This window comes from Schistocerca piceifrons, chromosome 3 (assembly GCF_021461385.2).
Source record: "Schistocerca piceifrons isolate TAMUIC-IGC-003096 chromosome 3, iqSchPice1.1, whole genome shotgun sequence".
Classification (NCBI taxonomy): domain Eukaryota; kingdom Metazoa; phylum Arthropoda; class Insecta; order Orthoptera; family Acrididae; genus Schistocerca; species Schistocerca piceifrons.
In genome coordinates, this window is record NC_060140.1 from 66,612,061 (window position 1) to 66,639,644 (window position 27,584).

General features: G+C 42.2%; 1 protein-coding gene across 1 annotated transcript in view; it reads right to left on the reverse strand.

Moving 5' to 3' along the window:
* The window catches only part of LOC124788392 (arylsulfatase B-like), a 108,432-nt gene that overhangs the window by 32,124 nt on the left and 48,724 nt on the right, over nucleotides 1-27,584 (reverse strand). The window contains exons 4-5 of the mRNA XM_047255658.1: nucleotides 20,378-20,630; nucleotides 6,945-7,102 (exon numbers count right to left, since the gene is read on the reverse strand). Of these exons, the coding sequence (XP_047111614.1) occupies nucleotides 6,945-7,102; nucleotides 20,378-20,630 (411 nt within the window). The remainder of the gene's footprint in view (nucleotides 1-6,944; nucleotides 7,103-20,377; nucleotides 20,631-27,584) is intronic.

Below are 27,584 nucleotides of genomic sequence, written 5' to 3' on the forward strand. Positions count from 1 at the left end.
ACACACACACACACACTCTCACACACACACACACACACACACACACATATATATATATATATATATATATATATATATATATATATATATATATATATATATATATATATCAGTGCTACGCTACTGAAGGTTTCTGATGTATGAGTGAAGATGTTGTAATTGTGATGCAAAGGAGTGTGATATTCCTCATGGTATAATGCAGCATCATGTCATTACTAGGTTAGTGGGGTATTTGCATATGACACAGAATTGTGTATTACACACCTGAAATAAGGGTGTAGGCAACAAATTATATCTGTTGTGAGATGGAAAACAAGGTACAGTTTCCATTGGTACCTTGAGCTGACCCTAGATTACTAGGTTAGCAGAGTATAAGAGATGCCTCTGACATACTATCCCCACATCACATCACCTGATACTGAATTATCCAGCACAAATTCTAACAATAGTTTTCTGCAGGCAATAAAATCCTGTTTTCAACCTAATGGAAGAGTGTCTACATCGACGAATGATGGTACTGTCTCTCAGTTCCACGTTTTGTCACTAAAACTATGAGTCTCTAATAGTGGTCAGTGTTTTTGAAGGAAGTATTAAGATCGTTTTGTAATCTTAGCCGCCATGTTAAGAGTTGACCAGTACAGGTAACACCTATTTCAATATAGAATCCTGATGTGCTGTACATCACTCTATCAAAAAACAGCTACAGCCTGTGGGTGTCTATATTTAAACAGATATTTTCTAATACCGTATCATTTGTGTCTGTTTAACTCTTACAAAATATGAACTATAGAGGATATCTAAAATGAAGTCTACTTATCTCACATGGAATAACAGTATATTTGTGTGGAACTGTGACAGTTTATGAGACTCTTTCTTTACGACCCACGGAATAACAGTGTTTGCATCGTCAATGCACGACATTCTGACACAATATAACTATCCCATTTAAGCAGATCTCTATGGGAGTGGAGTTTTGTAAACAGGTCTTTCGTATATATGCCCTAACGATACAGTGAATGTCGTTGAACAGATTATTTTCGAGAGTTCCACCAATGTGTGATCACCCATCACTAGCAATTACATTATACACATATATGATATATACCCCATTGATATTCAGATTTTATCCATATAATCTGTTTAAAGTAATATCTACGCCTTGCTTGCACATCAGAAACAGCCCATTCTTGTTCAAGTACAAGTTCATGTGTGTCCTTTGTGACAGCGTTATCCACAATAACTTCACTAAGAGGGGTAATTTCGTTATTAGGGCCAGTGTTGGTCTATTCAGTACAATGCGTCTTTTTCTTATGAGCTGTGAGGGAACAATATGCATCATTGCCAGTCCACCAAATGTTTCTGCAACAAAAACACACATTTTTTGTCAGGTCCAAGTAGAGTGTATGTTTATAAACAGATTTTTCGTATACTTGCTAATGCAGTAAACACCTTGAATCCAACGTTCTTCTGCCGGTACTTCAACGTGTCATTCCATTACTGTATACAGTAAGTGCTGAATTCCTACATTCCTATTTCTTATATACATTTTTTTCGTATTCTGTGGGTAAATGTTGATTCACGTCACCCTTTTTGTTTCATCATACGTAATTCCATTGACAGACACCTGAGTTATCTTTTGTTATGAATTAATAAAGACCTAATATAAGAAACTCCCAATTTTAAACCATGCATTTGCTGGCACAGCGTTGTGTGTATTGTCAGGGGGTGAATGTGTTTGCCGAGTGATGGTGTGATGTTATTTCCAGTTGAACGAGTGAAGTTAATGGCTTCGCAGCAACTAACACATTTCTGAAAAGATGTTTTGACATTTTGTTGCATGAGAGATCCCACCCACTCAGCGCAAAGAGCGGTTATCCAATTTATTCACGCAGAAGGGGAGCATGCCTCACCAATTCACCACAGGATAAAAGAGCAGTGTCTCACACGGTGCAAAACAATCAGGTGGAGTCTGCTTTGTGAGGCGGGATGTGGGAACATCTACGCAGTGCTACGAACTGGGAAAGCACACATTGTCGCCAACAGTGTCTTAATTTCGGCTGTGGAGGAACTCACACGGTCGATCGTAGTATCACCACGGACATTGCTGTCGAACTATCGATAAGCAAAGGGTCCGTTGATCATGTAGTCCATGAGAAGCTTCCTTATGGCAAGGTTTGTGCAAACTTTGTGCCCAAGCATCTCTCAGAGAATCAAAGGGCGGGGAAGTTGAGAGTTTGTCTGACCCATCTGTGGAGACAGAGGTACATGATGAAACATACTGACACCCCATCGACCCTGCCCCCAATCGAATAAGTATAGAGTGGCGGCATCCAAGCTTCCCTTGAACAAAAAAAGCCTGCTCTTCGCTGGAGAGCGAAAGACAGATGTTGGGTCTCTTTTTCGACGAAGGACCTCAACTTTTCGAAATGGTGCAACAATTAATGCTGAGCAGTATTGCAGAATTTTGCTGCAACTCAAACAGGCTATCAAGAACAAGTGCGGGGCCAGCTTTACACCTCACATGAACTTCTGAGCTCTGGTCTTCCTTTCAGATATGTCGACACCTTGCTGTTTGAAACGTCACGGCGCCCCATGGTGACGACACAGGGCGCCACGCTTTTGCACTACTACACAGGAAGGTAGCAGGCACCTATTAGCCAAATTTTAAACTTCTGTTACGCCGTGGGCAAAATGACGCGGTTTCAAAAAGTGATGCTATAATTCTTTCGCTCTGTGTGTTTTATAGCCTCTCCGTTCATATGTGATACTAGGCATGTCATGTTAACATGTAGTTGATACTGGCTGATGAACTGATTGGAATGTCGTATCTGACACTGTATAATGTATAGTAACACTTCCTATGTGTTTCACAATGACTTCACGGTAATAACTGGCCATTAGTGCCATAAATAAACGAATAATTTTACAGCCTACAATGGACAAAATTTTCTTTTAGGTAATATGTAGACTCTGTAGACCTGAACACAAAAAAGAGCACCAAAAATTACATATACCTATTCTAAGCTTAATATTATTCCTGTGACAGATTGTATCCTTCCGCTATGAAACAAGATGAATGCGATTAAAGCTGTAATTTTTGAGTTTATTAATGGCAGTGTTTTGGTCCCCTAAATCAAATCCTTTGGCAAAGCCACAGAATATAGCAGTGGTGACAGTTTTTCCCGTTTAATGTTTCCAGGACTATATTTGAAATACGGTGTATGGCCTTTTCTGTAGAAAATGCTTTAGGAGAATCATATTGCAAAACAGTTAAAAGATGTATTAAGGAAAAGAATGTGTAAGAATTCCTTGAAACGGCAGTTTCAGGCAAAACTTGTAAGATTTGGCAAGTGACATATCTGTCCAGATTTGTAAACGTAGTGGATTATTAAGTACGCAGGCACAAGAAACATCCTTCCTTTTACGTGCGGCGAGTAGGAACCATCTGCCACGGTCACGCATTTCATTGACAACAGTATTCACTTCTGTGTACATGTTATCTCATAAAATTTCCAGATCCTTCTGACAGTAAACAAAGGCTACCAACATAACATATACCTCCGATATAATTCTATTGAATTATCTGCGTTTATTTTATTGCATGCTACTGGCCAAGAACTAATAGACTGCTTCACATGGTAACTCATTTCTAATGTATATCCTAAAATTTTAGATACTGAATGTAGGTGCTGATATAATGTAACAGACACTTCTGGCAACGATAAACCGAGCTTTAAATTAACTCTCCCTTTCTACACCGACCCTTTTACGTGTGTTTACTTTTTCGCTTTATTCGTGGGTCCAACTTTCGTCTTTGGATTCTCTTTCAGACATTATGTTCTGCTTTAGTAACAGAACCACCACTTATTCGCAGTGACGTAATGGGTTTCTTGAAGGATGGCTGTCATGAACTATCCCTGCTAAGCTTCACATAACACCATCTCTCACCTTCCATTTTATCAACTTGTTAGAAAACCCTTTTGAAAGAAATGAGACATTTCAGTCCGAGCACGAGGTCAAAGTACCTCAATTTTGAAATGTAGTTATACTTGAAAGATGTTTTATTATTATTCACTAATTACAGCATCGATAAAATCACGCCACTAACACTCGTAATACATTGATAATGATGTCCCATACACTGGGGAGCGTAGGGGTCGATGCGGCAGACCCGCACCACCGACTAGGCAAGGTCCTAGCGGAGGTGGTTTCCCATTGTCTTCCTCCGACCGTAACGGGGATGAATGATGATGATGATGGAGACGACACAACACACAGCCATCTCGATGCAGGGAAAATCCGTGATCCCCCGGCAATCGAACGCGGGACCCCACGCGTGGGAAGCGAGAACGCTACCGCAAGACCACGAGCTGCGGACCGTAATAGTTACCTATACAACATTCAAATTTGTTTTCGTAATCCTTTGATCAAATAGAATCATTGTATACACGGCATAACCACATTCTATTTCATTTTTATTTATTTTTCTAGTGAATTGGGTTTCTATGTGTTCGTGATCCTTCCATCCCTCTTCTATGTCAGTGCAGTCAATATAGTATACAGACGATCTGAATGCGAGCAGTCTCGACCTACTCTTAAGGGCTCCAAATGTCATAGGGATGCACTGAATTATCCATATAATTACCGATGAGCATAACATTAACAGTACATTTAATTTGATTTGATTCATCCGACACTTCGAAATTTTCGAGTGCGCCTTGTCTGACACCTGGGAATGACGTTGCGAGCCACCAAAATAAAAGGAGGAGCAGTTTAAGATGTGAGTGGGCAGTTGTGCTAACAATCTGGTCATGGTATCGGAGGGTGGAGAGAGCGACTCTATGACAGCCTCAAATAGTCGTATATTCAAAGTTTTCTGCGTAGTTCATGCCTACTGTGATGGTGGAAACACTGAAGCGGCCAGATACTTCAGTGAATCTCAATTGTTTATGTATACAAGGCAAACAGTCTAAGATTGGGCAAAGTCTATGAGTATTATATTCAGTCTCAACTATGGTTTCACTAATCAAAAATATTCGTGAACCCGCAATCCTTGATAAGCAGCGAGCACAAGATAGATTCATCCACAGCAGTACTGGACTAGGAGTTTTTACATACTTCTTAATATTATAATGATTATTGCATTTCAAATATACGTACGTAGATCTCAATAATGTACACTCCTGGAAATGGAAAAAAGAACACATTGACACCGGTGTGTCAGACCCACCATACTTGCTCCGGACACTGCGAGAGGGCTGTACAAGCAATGATCACACGCACGGCACAGCGGACACACCAGGAACCGCGGTGTTGGCCGTCGAATGGCGCTAGCTGCGCAGCATTTGTGCACCGCCGCCGTCAGTGTCAGCCAGTTTGCCGTGGCATACGGAGCTCCATCGCAGTCTTTAACACTGGTAGCATGCCGCGACAGCGTGGACGTGAACCGTACTTTGACGGACTTTGAGCGAGGGCGTATAGTGGGCATGCAGGAGGCCGGGTGGACGTACCGCCGAATTGCTCAACACGTGGGGCGTGAGGTCTCCAAAGTACATCGATGTTGTCGCCAGTGGTCGGCGGAAGGTGCACGTGCCCGTCGACCTGGGACCGGACCGCAGCGACGCACGGATGCACGCCAAGACCGTAGGATCCTACGCAGTGCCGTAGGGGACCGCACCGCCACTTCCCAGCAAATTAGGGACACTGTTGCTCCTGGGGTATCGGCGAGGACCATTCGCAACCGTCTCCATGAAGCTGGGCTACGGTCCCGCACACCGTTAGGCCGTCTTCCGCTCACGCCCCAACATCGTGCAGACCGCCTCCAGTGGTGTCGCGACAGGCGTGAATGGAGGGACGAATGGAGACGTGTCGTCTTCAGCGATGAGAGTCGTTTCTGCCTTGGTGCCAATGATGGTCGTATGCGTGTTTAGCACCGTACAGGTGAGCGCCACAATCAGGACTGCATACGACCGAGGCACACAGGGCCAACACCTGGCATCACGGTATGGGGAGCGATCTCCTACACGGGCCGTACACCACTGGTGATCGTCGAGGGGACACTGAATAGTGCACGGTACATCCAAACCGCCATCGAACCTTTCGTTCTACCATTCCTAGACCGGCAAGGGAACTTGCTGTTCCAACAGGACAATGCACGTCCGCATGTATCCCGTGCCACCCAATGTGCTCTAGAAGGTGTAAGTCAACTACCCTGGCCAGCAAGATCTCCGGATCTGTCCCCAATTGAGCATGTTTGGGACTGGATGAAGCGTCGTCTCACGCGGTCTGCACGTCCAGCACGAACGCTGGTCCAACTGAGGCGCCAGGTGGAAATGGCATGGCAAGCCGTTCCACAGGACTACATCCAGCATCTCTACGATCGTCTCCATGGGAGAATAGCAGCCTGCATTGCTGCGAAAGGTGGATGTACACTGTACTAGTGCCGACATTGTGCATGCTCTGTTGCCTGTGTCTATGTGCCTGTGGTTCTGTCAGTGTGATCATGTGATGTATCTGACCCCAGGAATGTGTCAATAAAGTTCCCCCTTCCTGGGACAATGAATTCACGGTGTTCTTATTTCAATTTCCAGGAGTGTATTTATTGCAAAGAAAGGAAAAAATCACTTGATAATTAATGACGTCAACCGTTATGAATTGCTGAATCCACTAACTTAACTGATAGCCTGAAAGACAAAACTTTTTTTTAAGATCAGGACTAATATATGATGTGTTCATAACGGTAGCGTTAATCGTATGTACATATCGGTTAAACTGAATTGTTCCACATCATTTCAATAAAAGAATCCTTCAAGTGATCTATGGAACATATAACAAGCTATGCAACAGGTCAACCGTCCTTGGGGGGTCTCGTGAGAACTTTGTTGTAAACAGTAAGTGTTACGTGTCTGCCATCGGGGCGAGTGCGGCATCAGAGGGGTACTCACCCCTCTCAGAGGGTAGTTGGAGCTCCAGTTGGGCTCGTTTCCAGTTGTCGGAGCTCCGTTGTCCGAGGCGAACACTATGATGGAGTTGTTAAGCATCCCACGCTCTTCAAGAGCAGCCACAACGCGTCCCTCAGACTCGTCCATTTTCCACAGCACACCTGGCGATGCAATAAACATTCCGTAAGAAACACTTGTATTGGAAGTCACATGCCATCTTTTTCCATAAACCTAAGTAGCTACATACTTAACTCTTCCTAAGAATACCCAATGGCTAGTGTGCAATGTATACAAGAGTGTTTCATGGCATATCTTTTAGATGAAGCTAAAGCAACAAGTAGCATCAAACGTTAAACAAAATCAAGAAATCACTTACCTACTTAAATTACTCCAGAACTCAGTTGCCGGCCGATGGTGGCTGAGCGTTTCTAGGCGCTCCTGTCTGGAACCGCGCGACCGCTACGGTCGCAGGTTCGAATCCTGCCTCGGGCATGGATGTGTGTGTTGTCCTTAGATTAGTTAGGTTTAAGTAGTTCTAAGTTCTAGGGGACCTCAGCAATTGAGTCCCGTAGTGCTCAGAGCCATTTGAACCATTTGAACTCAGTTCATAATAAATACAACTCCAACCCAGCAGTAGCATTAAGCGAACGTTTTTCACTCTGATTTGTATTGATACCATTTAGTTACTAGTCCGCTTCTGTCTCTGCGTCTTCAATTTTCATTCCTTTTCAATAAAGCAAATTTTGGACACTTACATTTGCAACAGTCACAAAATTAATTAAATGATTTACAGAGTATGTAGGTGTATCATGTGACTAGTCGTACGGATCATGAAGGTGGATCTTGGCTGAGACATACTTAACTCACCATCAAACCTCTATATAAAACAAAATTTTGTTTCTCGCTTGAGGACAGAGCAGATGTAATTTCGGTGAAAAAATAATGTAGACCACTGAGTCTCCTGCCCGCGGTTTACAGTTTACTTAGTAAAATTATCACTCAGTATACACTAATATCATTACATTATAATCAAACAACAAGTCATTTGCACAGATGGACCGAAATTAAAGAACAGGCCAGGTGTTTGGATTACCGAGTTCCTTTCGAAACACAGAGTCTGAGAAAAGATGTCACATAGTTTAAACAGAATCAACGCTAAGAGGCCTTGATGAGCAAGTAAACGTATTACAATTTGACTGTCATGCACTCAACGATTCTTTTTCACGCAGAGCAACACTTCGTCATCAGTAGCAACTGCAACTTACGTTTATGTACCAAAGAGTAAACACTTAAACGGTGCAGTTTCCAACAGATTTTACAACTTTAGAGGGGAACTGTGAACTGGAATTATATCAAGTAAGATGATTCCATAACTACTGAAACAATTCACTGAAAATCTAGGAGGATTTTATCAGATCCCTTATAATGAAAAGACAATAAGAATAAGTAGGCAGAGTGGGTGGTGGGGCATATCATGTGTCTACATCTTTTTGTGTGTGTGTGTGTGGGTGGGTGGGTGGGTGATTGTGTATGTATCTGTGTGTGTGTATGGGGGGGAGGGGTGCGAGTGGGTATGTTGGGGCGTGTGAATGTGTGTGGTAGTGTGCATATAATACACTTTTACTTTGTATTTTTATGGTACTCTATGAATTACGTTTAATATTGGTCTTCTGCTATTGCTCTTTCGGTCATTGTAAATATTTTCATTTTTATTTATGGTCTCCTATTGAAACAGTCTTCCTATAGACTGAGAATTCTATTTATTATGGAAAACTGTTTAGAGAAGATATCTGAACGCTGCGAAAATTTGCAATTGACCCTAAATAATGAAGAGAGTGATGTCATTCACGTAAGTGCTGAAAAGAATCAGTTAAACTTCGGTACACGATAGATCAGTCCAATCTAAACGCCGTAAATTCAACTGAATACGTAGTAATTACAATTACGAACAATTTAAATTGTAAAGAATACATAGAAAATGTTGGGAGGGGGGGAAGGCAAACCAAAGACTGAATTTTATTGGCAGAACACTTATAAAATGTAACAAATCTACTACTGTGACTGTCTACATTATGCTTGTCGGTCCTATTTGGAGTACTGCTGCGCTGTCTGGAATCCTTACCAGGTAGTAGTAATGGAGTATATCAATAAAGTTCAAGGAAGAGAAGCATGTTTTGTATTATCGCGAAATAGGGGAGAGAGTGTCACGGATATGATACAGTATTTGGGATGGTACCATTAAAACAAGGGCGTTTCTCTTTGCGGCGGAAACTTGTCACAAAATTTCGTTCACCACTTTTCCCCTCAGAATGGAAAAATATTTTGTTGGCACCGATCTACATAGGGAGGAACGATCATCATAATAAAATAAGGGATATCTGAACTCGCACGGACAGATATAGGGGTTCGTTTTTCGCGCCTTGTTCAGGAGTGGAATAATATAGCATTATAGTGAAGGTAGTTTGATGAACGCTCTGCCGGAAACTTAAGTGTGATTTGCAGAGTATCCATGTAGATACAGATGTAGATGCAGATGTTATGGCAGAAGAATGCCATGTCTGTATATATCCCATTATGATGGTGATTTTCTTTTGCTATATTTTCTAGATCTCGAGTGGATACAGCCATTCTTCAATGTCCCTATTTGCTTGTTGTACCTGTCATTGAAATTTCTCTCTGGCATCCTCATACATTTATAGTTGCAACTATTACATGTTAATACAAGTAACATAAATAAAATTTTACGCACACACACACACATGTAGACAGTCCAAAATACAGTTTTAACTACAGAATCATAAATCTCACAGAAATATAACTAACTGGAGCAGAAATAAGTGTCATAAGAAAACACCTAAAATACAACATTAACAAGAGTGGACTAACAAATGCAGAAATATCGTAATAGAAACAGAACATATTCTGTCACGAGACAAAAATATCTAACAATGACATAAATGCTGAACTAGTCAGAGAATTAATGAAAAAGCAAGTAAATGACTTCATCAGAAATAAGGATTCACGTAGTAACATAAGAAAAGATGACAAAGGAATACCAAAAATTAAGGACACAAAAAAAGGCCTCAGGAAATATGCAATTGCTGCAAAAGCCGACAAAAACACTGTAGTGCTTGTAGATAAACAGGAATACATGAATAAAGGAAACACCTGTAGCAGAAACATAACATCTGAAAACTAATATCTTATCCAAACAACAATTATAAATAAAAACCTCATTAAAATGCAGAAACCACAATCAAAAAAATGAAACAAATTACTAAAAAAATACCCAGCAGCACCAGTGCTCAGACGGTAGCCCAGAACACATAATGAAAATTCTCCCACGAGATAAGTTACTAATTAAGAGTTGTCCTACATATCTCATTGCATAGTTCACATCAAAATACTTCACTAAAAATTCTAAACCATTGAACAACAGAAATATATAATAGTCCTTAGAATCAATCTAAATAATAGGATATCATTTATTGTGAAAGACACGTACACTTCAAACCCCTTGATGGCATAAGTAACATTACAAAATAACGTCTGACAGGAAAATCAAAAAATCCTACCATCACAATAGAAAAACTTACACAGATCATAAAAGTGATCATCAAGCAAAACTATTTTCTTAGAAATAATTTAAAAGCCAAGATCGCTTAAATACTGTTTACTGGATAACCGGTTTCAACACACTAAAGGTGCCATCAGCGGATCTGAATGTATCGTTATATCCAAATGGTTTATAAATGTTGATTTATATTCAGATCCAATGATGGCACCTTTAGGTGTTGAAACCGGTTAGTTACCCAGTAAATAGTATTTAAGGGACCTTGGCTTTTGAATTATTTCCACAACAGTGTGATCGCCCCACTATGCACTATGTGTTCACTGCAAAACTATTTTCAATTAAAATCATTCTATTTGCAAAATGAACACCTGCCATTGGGAAGCCTAGTCCCATTTATAGTAGCAAACAAACTAATTATGGACGATATCATATGCTTCATAGATGAAGTACAAGAACATATAAACAGTTTATGCAGAAAGATATGTAATATACACTGCAATGTTCAGTTCACTTTCGAAACAGAAGTACAAGAGGCAGTGCACTACCTCAATCATAAAATCTACCGACGGACACAGTCTCAACATTTCCAGAAAAGAAACAGCTACAGGCATGATAATTCACAACAAATGAAACAACACAAATTCTCAAAAAAAAAAAAAAAAAAAAAAAAAGAGCCATCAGGTATATCATTCACAGAATGTACAGAATACCTCTTCGAATCACCAGGGTGAACTGAACATTATCATCGATGTAGGACTAAACAGTGGATACAGCAGCAACAAGGTACACAACTTGTAAGATATGATTACACGGAAAATACAAACAGAAAAGAAGAAAACTGGAAACAATCGAAATACACCAAGGGGTATAGGTTAAAAATAGTAAAAAATTGATCAAGAGAGTTTCGATACACTTACTAACAACTTTTCCCATTCGTGTATCCCATGCACATTTATATACCACACATTTTTTAAAAATTGAGTCCATGTCTGTCAGAATGTATATTAGAATATCATGCAAAAATTTGAAGTTAACTGGTCAAAAACTTCGAGTATTTTGCTAACATCCCCTTCACATATTATGTATACATTTATGTAATTTATGTTACACATATAGTAAAGAAATATGTAGCCTGTGCCCATACAAATGTATATTAGAGTCCCGTGTAAAACTTTGAACTTAGTGGTTGATGAACCTTTCGTGATTTTTACAATATGTACAGGGTGGTCCATTGATCTTGACCGGGCCAAATATCTCACGAAATAAGGGTCAAACGAAAAAACTACAAAGAACGAAACCTGTCTAGCTTGAAGGGGAAACCAGATGTCGCTATAGTTGGACCGCTTGATGGCGCTGCCATGGGTCAAACGGATATCAACTGCGTTTTTTTTAAATACGAACCCCCATTTTTTATTACATGTTCGTGTAGTACGTAAAGAAGTTGGACCACTTTTTTCCCTTTCTGATAGATGGCGCTGTAATAGTCACAAACATATGGCTCACAATTTTAGACGAACAGTTGGTAACAGGTAGGTTATTTGAATTAAAATACAGAACGTAGGTACGTTTGACCATTTTATTTCGGTTGTTCGAATGTGATACATGTATCTTGGTGAAGTTATCATATCTCAGAAAGCATGCTGTTACAGCGTGATTACCTGTAAATACCACATTAATGCAATAAATGCTCAAAATGATGTCCGTCAAAACAATGCATTTGGCAATACGTGAAACGATATTCCTATGAACACCGACGTTTTTGAGAGTCCCGATTCTCGCGCAATTTGTCTGCTACTGATGTGCGGATTTGCCGCAACAGCAGCTAAGAAAACACCTACTTGGGCATCAACATTTGTTGCATGTCGTGGTTGACGTTTCACATGTGGCTGAACGCTTCCTGTTTCCTTAAATAACGTAACTATCCGGCGAACGGTCCGGACACTTGGATGATGTCGTACAGGATACCGAGCAGCATACATAGCACAGGCCCGTGGGGCATTTGATCACAATAGCCATACATCAACACGATATCCACCTTTTCCGCAGTTGGTAAATGGTCCATTTTAATATGGGTAATGTATCACGAAGCAAATACCGTCCGCATTGGCGGAATGTTACGTGATACCACGTACTTATACGTTTGTGACTATTACAGCGCCATCTGTCACAAAGCGAAAAAAGTGTTCCAACTAAAACATTCATATTTCTTTACGTACTACACGAATATGTAATAAAAAGTTGGGGTTCGTATTTAAAAAAACGCAGTTGATGTCCGTTTCAGCTATGGCAGTGCCATCTAGCGCGCCAACCATAGCGCTATCTGGTTTCCCCTTTCAAGCTAGACAGGTTTCGTTCTTTGTAGTTTCTTCGTTTCACGTTTATTTCGTGAGATATTTGGCCCGGTCACGAACAATCGACCACCCTGTATTCGTGGGAACCTCTGTGGTAATTTTTGTGACGGATTTGCTTTTCTTTCTGTCTCTCGAAGTCCCAAAGCGTAGTTTTGTGCCTAATATTCGATGGCGTTAAATGGTTCAAATGGCTCTGAGCACTATGGGACTTAACTTCCGAGGTCATCAGAACCCTAGAACTTAGAACTACTTAAACCTAAATAACCTAACGGCATCACACACATCCATGCCTGAGGCAGGATTCGAGCCTGCGACCGTAGCGGCCGCGCGGTTCCCAACTGTAGCGCCTAGAACCGCTCGGCCACTCCGGCCGGCGATGGCGTTTAACAGGTTTCTTCATCTTCACAACATACTGTCACATTTTTGACATCGCGTCCCATCGCTTCCTCTGGTCAGTACCATTAGACAGCCATACTGTACCTCTACGTAGCGCAGCTATCTCTTAAACCTTGACGACGTCTTTACAAATAGATATTGTCTGTCTGCAATACATTCTTTCAGTTGTGTATCATTTTAAGCTTTGAAGATTCAGTTGACAATTCAAGGTCAACTGTCGTCCTCAAAATCTAATAACCCAACCTTCAGTTAGTACGTGAAATGTATTCGCAGTTCCAAATATGGACTACCATCAGTTGTATAATGGAATGACGACAGTGAAAATTTCTGCAGCACCGGGTCTCAAAGCCGGATTTCCTGCTTATCGCGGACGGTCGCCTTATCATTTTGCTATCCAGACCCAAACTTTCGTATGTAGTCAGTCTTTTTTCTACAGCCTGTACTCGTACCTCCATTATGTATGTTTCCGTATATGGGAGACATTTTACGTTGAAGTCGATTGCCCGGTGTCTGCGGATACATGCGATACAATGGTGCTTGTATTATTCTGAATTACGATGTAATATTCCTTCGGACATGCATTCAACGGGCATGACGTTGTACTTTATTACTTCTTTAATGCTAACTGTTTTCGCGTCATATTACTTCTTTACTGCTAACTGTTTTCGCGTCATATTTCACATATTGTATGCACATATACCGCTGAAGGTTAATGAAAAATTATATCATTTTGCGACACATAGTTCAGGGAATATGATGTAATGAACAGTGAGATGGCTGAAAACCTGCTGCACGATGCATGAAATTTATATTTATTATGTCTTTGCTACTATCTCTATTCGCAATAAATTTTGCAGACAGTGTCCACATATGTTACTGAATGTGTCTACAACATTATAGTATTGTATTACACCTACACTGCTCAACAAAAACTTGGAATACTATCGTAAAATGTAGTCTGTGATACTAGAGGTCTCATGTGCTATTGAGTTACAGCCCAAATACCGGACGATGTTCACTACTCCCATGCTCCGTAGCCGTTTCCATTCATGTATACGTACCGCTGCTGCAGGAGAACATCGCGAGCAGTCTAGTATCAAAAAGAACTTCGTTAAGTTTGTGCTCAGCGATGCAGTAACGTGCCACGTGCAGACATACAACACTTTGACGGAGCCAGGACACTGGCTTTACTTTCTGCAGTCACAAACAGTAAGATGTTGCGGGTAGGTTACATGTCACTCGAAGTCGTGTCTCTAACGTGTGAGGAAAGTACAGAGAGACAGGAAATGTGAACGATAGATCTCGCAATTGTCATCCTCGTACGACAACACCAATGCAGGATAATTTCCTTTCCTCCAACTGTCGATTCTCTGGCACCAAACATCAGCTTACAGAAATACTGTAAATGAATTCTCCCATGCAACAGGGAATCGTATCTCAGACCAAACAGCCCGCTGAAGATTCCATCAAGATAGCGTTGGTTCCAGAAGAGAAATGACAAGTTTTGCACTGAACCAACGGAATCGACCCAATTAAAGGAGCTGGGCTCTTGCACGTCAACAGTAGACTAGATTAATGTCATGTTTACTGATGAGACCAGGATTGGTTTGCGACTAGACACTGGATGTGTTACGGTATGGCGAAGCGCTGTACGACACAAGGTCCAGGAAGTCGATCCGTTTGCAGATGGAAGTGTCATGTTCGGGGCAACAATAATGGTGTGACAGCGGACCCCCCTAATTCCCATCGACGGCAATTTGGCCCGTCCCCGATACGTCCAAGATATCCTACAAACGATTATAACGCCATGTAGATGTGAAGTCGGTGACAACTTTATTCTAGTCGATGACAATGCAAGATCGCAAGCGTACTCTAACACTGTCTCGGTGTCTTCGAAGATACAACAACAACCGAATGCATTGGCCAGCACAGTCCCCAGACATGAATGCAACTGAGCAGGCAACGGACCAGTTGAAGGTGGCTTCTGCACAGCTTCCGAATCCACCTGAGACTCTTCAGGACCTCACTGAAGGTGCCATTGAGACGTGGCGCCTCATACCCCAAGGAAAACTTGATGGTCTCTTCCAGAGCATGCCCCGCACAGTTGAAGGAGCCATCCGTGTGCGGGGACACATTCACTACTAACGACCAACAATCATCAACATGAGTAAATCATTTTCATAGTTTGTGTTTTCAACGTGTACACTTAGGAGGGAAGCCGCTTTATTTTGTAATAATCTTTGTTAATGACCAAAATCGTTTATTTTTTCAGAAGGAATTATGTTTATTTTCTTAATGAGCTATAGTACAAACCTCAATGAGTGTACTATAAGATATGATTGTAGTAAACTCTATGATATTTCAAGCTTTTGTTGACGTTGTAAGTAGGCTGTTTATGTGTTTGTATGTTGGCAGCGCTATGTGGCGTTCTGCATTAATAACTCTGACAGCGCTGTGCACACTCTGTAGGAGACTCTGTGGCTGGTCGCACTAGCAGTTGGAAGTTAGCAGTCAGCTGTGATGGAAGTTGGAGGTGAACTACCAGCAGTGATGGAAAATGGTTCAAATGGCTCTGAGCACTATGCGACTTAACTTCTGAGGTCATCAGTTGCCTAGAACTTAGAACTAATTAAACCTAACTAACCTAAAGACATCACACATATCCATGGCCGAGGCAGGATTCGAACCTGCGACCGTAGCGGTCACGCGGTTCCAGACTGAAGCGCCTAGAAACGCACGGCCACATCGGCCGGCCAGTGATGGAAGTTATGAGTGAGTAGTCAGCATTGATTGAGGTTAGAGGTTTGAAGTGTTAGCGAAGGCGGACGATCTGGACGTGTCCGACTTGGAGACTGAATTTTATCCATGATTGTATAATTTTTGGGACTGGATGTCATGGTCGATTATACACTTTTTGAACCTGTTGCCACATTCTACATCTACATGTACATCTAAATTTACACACAGCAAACCACGCAACGGTGTGTGGCGGAGGGCACTTTACATGCCACTGCATTACCTCCCTCTCCTGATCCAGTCGCCTATAGTTCGCGGGAGGAACGACTGCCGGGAAGCCTCCGTGCGCGCTCGAATCTCTCTAATTTTACATTCGTGATCTCCTCGGGAGTTATTAGTAGGGGGAAGCAATAAATTCGATACCTCATCCAGAAAGGTATACTCTAGAAATCTGGACCGCAAGCTACACCACGATGCAGAGCGCCGCTCTTGCAGAGTCTGCCACTTGAGTTTGTTAAACATCTCCGTAACTATCGTACGGTTCTAGGCACTTCAGTCTGGAACCGCGTGACCGTTACGGTCGCAGGTTCGAATCCTGCCTCGGGCATGAATGTGTGTGATGTCCTTAGGTTAGTTAGGTTTAAGTAGTTCTAAGTTCTAGGGGACTGATGGCCACAGATGTTAAGTCCCCGAGCTGTCTAAGGCGCTGCAGTCATGGACTGTGCGGCTGGTCCCGGCGGAGGTTCGAGTCCTCCCTCGGGCATGGCTGTGTGTGTTTGTCCTTAGGATAATTTAGGTTAGGTAGTGTGTAAGATTAGGGGCTGATGACCTTAAGCAGTTAAGTCCCATAAAAATTTCACACAAATTTGAACTTTTTTTTGATGTTGTCCCATAGTGCTCACAGCCATTTGAACCATCTCCGTAACGCTGTCACGCTTACCAAATAACCCTGTGACGAAACGCGCCGCTCTTCTTTGGATCTTCTCTATCTCCTCTGTCAACCCGACCTGGTACGGATCGCACACTGATGAGCAATACTCAAGTATAGGTCGAACGAGTGTTTTGTAAGCCACCTCCTTTGTTGATGAACTACATTTTCTAAGGACTCTCCCAATGAATCTCAACCTGGCACCCACCTTACCAACAATTAATTTTATATTATCATTATACTTGAAATCGTTCAGTACGCATACTCCCAGATTTTTTACAGAAGTAACATTCTTAAGATAAACACATTGTTTGCTATGTAACAAAATCTTTCCTTTGCCAACCACATGACTATTAGTAGTTACAGCCTTCTGTAGTTAGAATCTTTTATTTAGCTCGCAGTATTGGTGCTTGCGGCATTGCTGTAGTTCGTGTAATGAAGATTTTTGTGAGATAAGTGACTTATGTATAGCTTCTTATTCAGGGGCATTCTTTTGAGTTAATTTTAAAGTAGTCAGATAGCGTTGTCCTTGAATATTGTAACTAATGAATAGGAGAACTTTGAGTTGTGTTTGTCAGGAATAATTCTGTAGGTCAGATATGATATGATGAAACAGCAAAGTGACAGTACGCTCAATTTCACTCAGGAGTTTCTGAATTAAATTATGAAGTTTCATCTTCTCAGTTATTTCAGTTCATATGGTTCAAATGGCTCTGAGCGTTATGGGACTTAACTTATAAGGTCATAAGTCCCCTATAACTTAGAACTACTCAAACCTAACTAACTTAAAGACATCACACACATCAATGCCCGAGGCAGGATTCGAACCTGCTACCGTAGCGGTCGCTCGGTTCCGAACTGTATCGCCTAGAACCTCTCGGCCACTCTGGCCGGCACCTATTTCAGTGCATGTAAAAAATTTATAAAAGAAGTTTCAAGGTTTGTAGTCCAGGAAATACGACAAATATGATGTCATAAACAGTGAGATGCATGAATAACTGCCGCAGCGTTCAAGACGCTCAAATTTAGTACTTTATTGCTACTGACTCCATTCGCAATACATTTTGCAAACAGTATCCACATATGCCGCTGAATGTCGCTACAAAATTATCTTATTGTACATCAATAGTTCAGGAGATATGACGTCATAAACTGTAAGCACAGGGCCAGGCGCTACGTGGCACGGACGTGGACACCAGTTATAAATAAGTACTTGGACGGTACCGTGTTTCTCCGTTAGTTAGATGACAAACAAACTGAGCCGTGTGTCGGCTCTCGACATATATCGCGCTGTTAAGATTGTTCTGAGTCCTTCCATTCCATCGTTAATTGATTCTTTCATATTTATCGTTATGCTGCGTACGATTCTGTTGAGATTCCCCTCTGGCGGCGTGTCTGGTCTTATGGATCTTCGAGTCGTTGCTTCCTGTTCGCCTTGTGTATGGGAGTAAGATCTTTGGGTGGATGGCCAGTTTGGTGCCTAGCGGTGACGAGTCGGTCGGTCACATTTTAAAATCGGGAATGAGAGAATGTCGCTGGATGAGACCGCGGCGTGGCGTGGCGGTGGAGAGTTGGCTGTTGTTCCGAGAACAAGCCGGTGCTCTGACCTGGCGGTGCGAGGCGTGTGGGACGAGTTGACGGAACAAGGCTGTAAGCTCTTGCTGTGACCACCAGGGGCCACCGCTGTGGTTCCGAGGCACTACTTGTTAGGAGCGGCAACGGATGTCTTTAAATTTTCCGTCTGGAGGTGGGAATGATGGACTAGTAACTCGCCTAACCTGAGGAGTGGTATTTCGCCTCCGTGGGTGCAGAGAAGACGAGGGCTCCGGTGACAGAGCGCGTGGCTGTGCGACTGTGCCCAGTTGGGCACGCTGGCGACGTGGACACGGTCGGGTGCGAGGAGCCTTTGCATCGGACTTCACCTGCTGTTTCTCTGATAAACTGCAAGTTAAGTTGGTTAAAGATTTAGATGTTAATTGAAGAATTTTGGTTTGTGTTATCAGGGTCTTTTCAGATTTGTGACCTCCTGCGTTCGGGTTTCCTGTCCCTGTCGCCGGTGTATTTATAGACAGTGACCTTTTCCGCTTCTTATTAGTACAGCCCGGTAGGAAGTGTATTTTTGGGCAGGGATTATTGTTTAAGATTACTTTTTTTCTGCCTTGTGGCCTCCTGCGTTCGGATTTCCTGTCCCTGTCGACGATGTAATTATAGACAGTGATCTTTTGACTTCTTATTAATACTGCATGGGAGGAAGTGTATTTTAGGGCACGGATTATGGTTCATGATTTGATTCCTCCTCCTCCCCTGGCCTCGCGTGAGGTCGATGTGATTGCTGAATGTGAGGCGTTGTGGGTCTGTGAGTCCAGCATCTAGCCTCAGCATCCTTCGGGAGAAAATTGTGGTCGCGCTTACAGCAGGTCGGTTAATTATTTCTATCCCAGGAGATTTTGGTTGCAGGACATGGTATTAAAGCTGTTAGTTATTGTAAAATGTTAAATGGTTATAGATTACTCTGATTGTTTTTGGCCACCATTTAAAAGGGTTAAGTTTGCCTTTCATTGATGAGTTCTTTAAAATTGCGTGGCTTTGAAATTGTTAGTTATTGTAAAGGGTGAATGTATCTTTACTTTGATTGTTTTAATCTACTTGGCATCCTTTGGAAATGCTAGTTCTGCCTCCCTGTTAGCGAGCCCTTGTAATTTAATATCTTGTTGTGCCAAAATTTTAAAGAAGTGGTTCCCTACATATTCGGTAGCGAAATTGTAAGCAAATTGGTGTTTTTCTTTCATTACTTGGAAAGTTTTAATTTTGTTATTAAATGCTCCATCAAAGTATGTTTTAAGTAAAATGGCTTGGCTATTACGAGTGAAATAAAGTTTTTTAATTTCATTACTTGGAAAATTTTGATTTGTTATCAAATGTTTTAGCAAAACTGGTTTTAAGTAAAATGGCTTGACCGTTAACTCTAAAGTGAATTGTTTTGAAAAGGTAGTCATGCCTGCTGGCTTTTTTGTATCTGTTCCTGGACAAGTGATAAAGAAATGACCTTTAATGGTTGAAGTAATCAATAAAGATATTATAAATCGCAACTCGACAGTAACCAATTAATACTGGCCCCGTTTCCCAACTGTGGGGTTTTCCCTGATTAATTGTAACACTCTCGTCTCACTAACCAACAACGAAAAGGAAAATTAACTGTGAGTCAATGCCTTGAATTTGTGGTGGCATTACAAAATATTAATTTACAGTCGTGTAGTTACAGGTATTAGTTTTCTAATTGCGACCAGCAGTTCTCTTCCGTAAGAACATGGAAAATTTAAGTTGACTGTGGTGTGTTTTTACTGTTCATATGTACAGTAAACTTACCCGATTTCTTACAATTACTTTATGGTCGCGTCTGTCGTGTCAAACCTGTATTACGTATTTATCACATTTTGTTGTCGTATCCTACCTGCAAGTATGCGCCTGTTGGGATCCGAGATGTATCCAAATCTGTTGATGACTTCCTGGGGGGCATCCAGCCACTTGGCGTCGATCCCGGCGTGGCAGCCGAGGTGCGCCAGGTAGAGGAAGAGCGGCCTCCCAGTGTCGTGCTCAGCTATCAGCCTCTCCGCCTCCTCCGTGAACACGTCCGTCACGTAGCGACCAGAGTACTCCCACGACGTCGTCATGTCCTCTCGCATGTCGTAGCCGCCACCCACACCCTGCACACAAACACACACACCGATCCGATCTCCTTTCTTCATTTCTAACGCACTAAGTCGTCCATTTGTTTCATAAGAAAGCGCTATAATGGCAGTAAGGAACTGCGCAACTGTTCGAGACGCTCAAGAAGCAGCGAGCCAGAGGCTGTACAATGAAGGGGTCGTAATGCCGTTGCTTAAGGAAGAAGGCGTGATCCCTACAACAGCGCCGTAATCCCTATAACAGCGCTGAAGCCCCATACTTGCCGCAAGACACGGGCGCACACCTACGTGACGACAGAGTGAGTACGCGTACTCTTCGTCCGTCCACTGTACGCAGTAGTGTTGAAAACAGAGGAACAGTGCACTGAATGGCCGTTGCAATTCCGACGCTCAGTTGGTCCTCTGGGACAGTGACAGGCATTGTAACATGTCGGTCTTCAATAATTCATTATTTGGGAAGCTTCGGATGCCCGCCCTCCTTCCGCTCTGAGTCAACACAGCACACCCCACTGCTCTTAGTTTAAGGGGACCACACCGTGCTTCAGGTAGAGAAAAAATCGATTTTCGGTTTTATCATATTTTGGTAGATTAAGGTTTTATTTAAGTAATCTGAAAAGTATTTTTTTCGAGCATTTAAAGAGCATTGTCCTACCACGTGTGTTAATGTGCCACGTCCACTTTTCCGTCACACACTTTCCTGCATATACTTTGGATCTTTATATCCCCTACATTCCACACTAGGGACATTTTTTAACTCCACAGTCTGTTGGCTATCCTTGGAATGCAACGGTCCTTTTGTTTCTGCTATTAATAAACAACACGCTTTCAAACAAGCGGTTGGTTTTGTTCAAGTGTGATTGAAAGCTTGAAGGTAAACTATGGGCAGGGAATAATGAGAAATACAGATAATCTGGAGGCAATGAAGAGAGATGTTTGGGCCATATTCTTCTACGGATGATAAGCCATGTCATGGATTGTGTCCATCAGGAGAAAATTCGTGGTGCAAATACAATAGGGCTCAGGCAAATGGAGAATCTTATTCTCACCAGCATTCTCTTTCTGCTGCTGTTATTACAGCAATTAAACCTATTTTCAGAGACTTGGATCATCCTGAGCTTCTGAGGAAATGTCTGCATGGGCAGACACAGAACCCAAATGAATGTTTCAACAGCATAATTTGGAACTGCCTTCCTAAAACTGTATTCGTAGGCACGCATACAATGAAACTAGGCACTTATGATGCTGTTATTACATTCATTTGTCTTAATATTGGAAAGTGTTGCGTACTGAAAAAGCTGGGAATTAATCCTGGTGAAAAAATGATCACTGGGCTGCAACATTGCGATAAAATGAGGATAGCCGATGCAGAGAGGTCTGCATCTAATATGGCCAAGAAAGCAAGACAAACATCCAGGAAGGTGAAAAAGAAGCTGGAACACCTGCTACAGGCCAAAGAAGAGCCATCATATGCAGCAGGACAGTTTCAATTAACAGTAAGTAACAAATTTCAAAAGATTTTTCTTGAAAGTCAATTCCCCGCAAACTAAAATTTTCAGTACATATGCCCCATTATATCAGAAACTATCATTGATAAATTAATGAAATTTTCAGACACTCTGTTTAACACAAAAGCCACCTCTTTCCCATTCGAAAGTTCCGAATGAAATATTTTCTGCAGAAAGAACTTAATATATTTCGTTAATCAATTTAAAAAAAGTATTTCTTAAAAGCTGTAAAATGGATGGATTTTTGTACAGTTGACTCTATTACAATCATGTAACATACAGTGAAAATATTAACGTCCTGTATCAAATAGTTTTTTTCAGAAATGGATCAAATACTTGCCTAAATTAACATGGGTTAGATAGGCATGGTGTGGCCTCCTTAAAGCCGCCACTGCTGTGTCTTCAGAATGGCTGAGTGCAACGGACAGTGGACACGTGCAAGCGCTCCTCCTGTCGTCACGTGGATGTGGGCTCGTGCCCTCTAGCGACGGATTTGGAGCCTCTTCGCTCTCATAGTGACGACACCTTCTTCCGTAAGCAACGGCGTTACGATCCGATGTTACTGTGCATTCGTTGTTAAAAAGAACGACGTGATGTTACTACCGACGTGGATGCATGTGCTCGAACACAAATTATGTAATTTCCGTACAGCCACTGCCTGGTATCGGTGGACAAAAACATGAATGAATATCCGAAGTAACACTGCGCAGCTCTTAACAGCACAGGCGCTACAACGTCATATTTATCCGTCGATACCAATAAAAATATCTCCCACTGTACTGGAATTACATAATGTGCTTACGAGTGTAGGTTGTGGCGCAGTGACGACGGCGTAATGGAAGTTTGGGTCTGGCTGTGGGTCCTACATGGAGAGCCAAAGCGGTCAAGCCAAACGCTCACGTAAGAGGCGAAATACGGTTTCGATTCCCAGTCCGGCACAAATCTTCACTGCCGTCATACCTTTATGCAGCTGATGGTTGACTCGTACTCGAAACTGCGAATGCAGCTCATGTAATTTAGGTATTACGATCCTTTCGAAGACTTTGATTTTACAACCTCCGAGTCATTCCTTTTTGAATGACCGTCCCACTTATAAATTACATGAAGACGTCGACTATTCATGAAAGCTTGGATATTACTGATACAAGTAACGTACCCCACTCCCGCTGCAAGAATTACGAAGTGAATGAATGTTCTTACATTCTCTTGAAGAAACACATTTACTTAATGTGAGAAAGTGCTTATTATTCACGAATGGTACAGCTGAAATTGAATGTATCTGCTATAACGAACTTATTTAACTCCACTAGAGCTCCAGTTAGCTGCACAAAGACTATTGTTATGTTCATTATTGGCTACATGCTTTTGACGCCCAACTTCATATGTGGTGGTATACATAAGAGAGGTTATCAATAACTATTGTAACCCATTTTTTTCTAGATAAATATCGGTTGAAAAAAATGAGGAATTCGTTGTGGGACGTTGTCGAATATTCCCGCTTCACTCCCTATATTTTCATGAAGTTCCGAAAGGTCGCGGCGCTGTGTGAGACCTTCAAAATGGTGGCTCTGACAGAGGTGTGTTCCAATGAGAGACCTGTCATTGTGTTTCTTTTGAAGGAAATCACAGGCCTATATTACTAACGTCGTTTTGCAGTAGGGTTTTGGAACTTATAATGTATTCGAACATTATGAAGTACCTAAAGAAAACGATTTATCGACGCATAGTCAGCACAGTTTCAGGAAATATCGTTCTCGTGAAACACAACTAGCTCTTTATACTCATGAAGTAATAAGTGCTATGGACAGGCGATGTCAAATTGATTCCATATTTTTAGATTTCCAGAAGGCTTTCAACACCGTTCGTCACTAGCGTCTTCTAACCAAAGAGCGTCCCTACGGAGAATCGTCTCAGTTGTGCGACTGGATTCGTGATTTCCTGTCAGAAAGGTCACAGTCCGTAGTATTAGACGGAAAGTCATCGCGTAAACAGAAGTAATATCCGTGGTTCCCCAAGGAAGTGTTATAGGCCGTCTGTCGTTCCTGATCTATATTAACGACATAAATCTGAGTAGCCGTCTTAGGTTGTTTGCAGATGATGCCGTCATTTACCGTCTTGTAAAGTCATCAGATGATCAAAACAACTTGCAAAATGATTTAGAATAGATATCTGTATGGTGCGAAAAGTGGCAGTTGACCCTGAATAAGGAAAAGTGTCAAGTTATGCACATGAGTACTAAAAGAAATCTAAGGCGCTGCAGTCATGGACTGTGCGGCTGGTCCCGGCGAAGGGTTCGAGTCCTCCCTCGGGCATGGGTGTGTGTGTTTGTCCTTAGGATAATTTAGATTAACTAGTGTGTAAGCTTAGGGACTGATGACCTTAGCAGTTAAGTCCCATAAGATTTTACATAACATTTGAACATTTTTGAACTAAAAGAAATCAGCTAAATTTCTATTACGCGATAAGTCACACAGATCTGAAGACTGTAAATTCACCTAAATACTTACGGATTACAATTACAAATACCTTAAATTGGAACGATCACATAGCTAATATTGTGGGTAGAGCAAACCAAAGACTGCGATTCATTGGCAGAACACTTAGAAGGTGTAACAGGTCTACTAAAGAGACTGCTTACTCCACGCTTGTCCGCCCTATTCTGGAGTATTGGTGTGCTGTGTGGAATCCGCATCAGGTGGGACGGACGGATGAGACCGAAAAAGTACAAAGAAGGGCAGCTCGTTTTGTATTGTCGCGAAATAGAGGAGATAGTGTCACAGACGTGATACGTGAATTGGAGTGGCAACCGTTAAAACAAAGGCGTTTTTCGTTGCGACGGGATCTTCTCAAGAAATTTCAATCACCAGTTTTCCCCTCCGATTGCGAAAGCATGCTGTTGGCACTCACCTGCATAGGGAGAAATGATCATCACGATAAAATAAGAGAAATCAGGGTTCGCATAGAAAAATTTAAGTACGCGTTTTTCCCGCGTGCCGTTCGAGAGTGGAACGGTAGAGAGAAAGCTTGAAGGTGGTTCATTGAGCCCTTTGCTAGACACTTTATTGTGAATAGCAGAGTAATCACGTAGATATAGATGTCGAAAACCAGAGCGTGGCAGATATTCGTAGTGGATTCCAGAACGTTTACGGAGATCTTGCAGTGAAGAAAAGCACAGTGAGTCGTTGGGTGAGGCGTCTGACATCATCACAACAAGGTACTGACCGCCCGCACACAACTGTGCCTCCTGCAGTGTTAGAATGTCAACGTGTTCGTTGCCCTAAAAATGCAAACGAACATCTCCATGACAGCTCAAGGCCTCACACAAGTCTGCACACGCGAGAGGGGCTCAAAAAACTTCTTTGCACTGTTTTTCTTCATCCACCCTACAGCCCGGATCTCGCACCTTCCGACTACCATCTGTTTGGCCAAATGAAGGAGGCCAAATGAGAAGCAGTAGGTGGATGAATGGGAGGTTATTGATGCAACAAGACTGGGAAACGACGTCGGCTAATACAGTGGTACCATCTAGGCATACAGGCCCTCCCAGAAAGGTGGCGAAATGCCATCGCTTTGAATGGCGATTGTGTTGAAAAATAGTATTTTGTAGCCAAAATAAGGGAAATACACAAGGTGGCGCACATAAAAGTGGTTTAAATGGCTCTACGCACTGTGGGACTTACCATCTGAGGTCATCAATCCCCTAGACTTAGAAATACTTAAACCTAACTAACCTAAGAACATCACACACATCCATGCCAGAGGCGGGATTGGAATCTGCGACCGTAGCAGCAGCGCTGTTCCGGACTGAAGCACCTAGAACCGCTCGGCCACAGCGGCCATCTGTGGCGTACACAAAACCGGCCAAAACCGGGATGCGAACGCGCGTGAGTAGCATTACTAGCTTGATGGTTTCTTTGCTACCTTCCAGCAGCAGTAGGGCGTGAGTAGTTCATAAGGAAAGTATTCGTTATAAACCGTATACTTCATTGTCATGCCTTACTCCATCGAAGAAAGTGTGCACATTGTTGAAGAATATGTGCGATCTGAATCCCTTAAAGTTGTTCGTGACACTTTTCATGAAAAGTTTCCTGAAAGTAATATACCAGAAAAACCAACGATTCAGGATTCAGTGAGAAACTGGCGTTCGGCAGGCAGTGTCGAAAAAAGCACCGACTGTGCGTACACCTGAAGTTGTGGCAAATATGACGGCACACACTGAAAGAAGTCCCTACAAGTCAACACGACGATTATCACAGCAATGCGGAATATCTCGCAGGTGCTGTCAACGTATCCTTCATGGCTTAAAAATGAAACCTTACCGTGTGAGTGTTGTTCAGCAAACAAAAGAAGCAGACAGGGGTAAGCATACACATTACTGTAATTGGTTGCTGGAAAATGCAGCTGGGGGACATGTTGATCCGTTCCACTTTTTTTCGACGGATGAAGCTTGGTTTCATAAGTCGATTTACCTTAATTCACAAAACACAAGCCACTGGGCTACAGAGAATCCCCATGGCATACTGCAAAAGCCGATACACGATACAAAAATTGGTATATTGCGTGCTGTATCTGGTAACAGAATTATCGGACCATTCTTCTACAATGAGACGGCCGGAGTGGCCGAGCGGCTCTAGGCGCTTCAGTCTGGAACCGCGCGACTGCTACAGTCGCAGGTTCTAATCCTGCCTCGGGCATGGATGTGTGTGATTTCCTTAGGTTAGTTACGTTTAAGTAGTTCTAAGTTCTAGGGGACTGATGACCTCAGATGTTAAGTCCCATAGTGCTCAGAGCCATTTGAACCATTTTTTTCTAGAACGATACTGTCATCACACATGTTTACTTGCAACTCTACAATGAATTTTCGGCTCTGTTAAGTCCAAACGAAAAATGTTGTGCATATTTCCAGCAAGATGGGGCAACTTCTCATACGTCAGATTTGTCCATATCTCGCATACATAATGATTATTCAGAAGAGAGGACCATTAGTAAAGGCTTGTCGCCACCCCGCTCTCCCGACTTGTCACCATGTGACTTTTAACTCTGGGGATTCCTAAAGGCTAGAGTCTACCGCAACAACCCCAGAACACTTGACACATTAAAAAACAACATATGTGAAGAAATTTCGAACATTCCTCGAAGAGTACTGAAAAGTATTTTCCTTAACGTGCTTAGACGTGCACAACTTTGCCTGGATGTTGGCGAAGAACATTTTGAAGACAGACTTTAAACTCCTTTCTAAAATATGCTTATTAAACTAATAAAAGTAAATCTCTTACTTTAACTGTTAATTACATAGTTAATAATGACACTGTACAGTAAAAATATAAGAAAGCGATGTTGTACGTTGGCCGGCCGTGGTGGCCAAGCGGTTAAAGGCGCTACAGTCTGGAGCCGCGCGACCGCTACGGTAGCAGGTTCGAATCCTGCCTCGGGCATGGATGTGTGTGATGTCCTTAGGTTGGTTAGG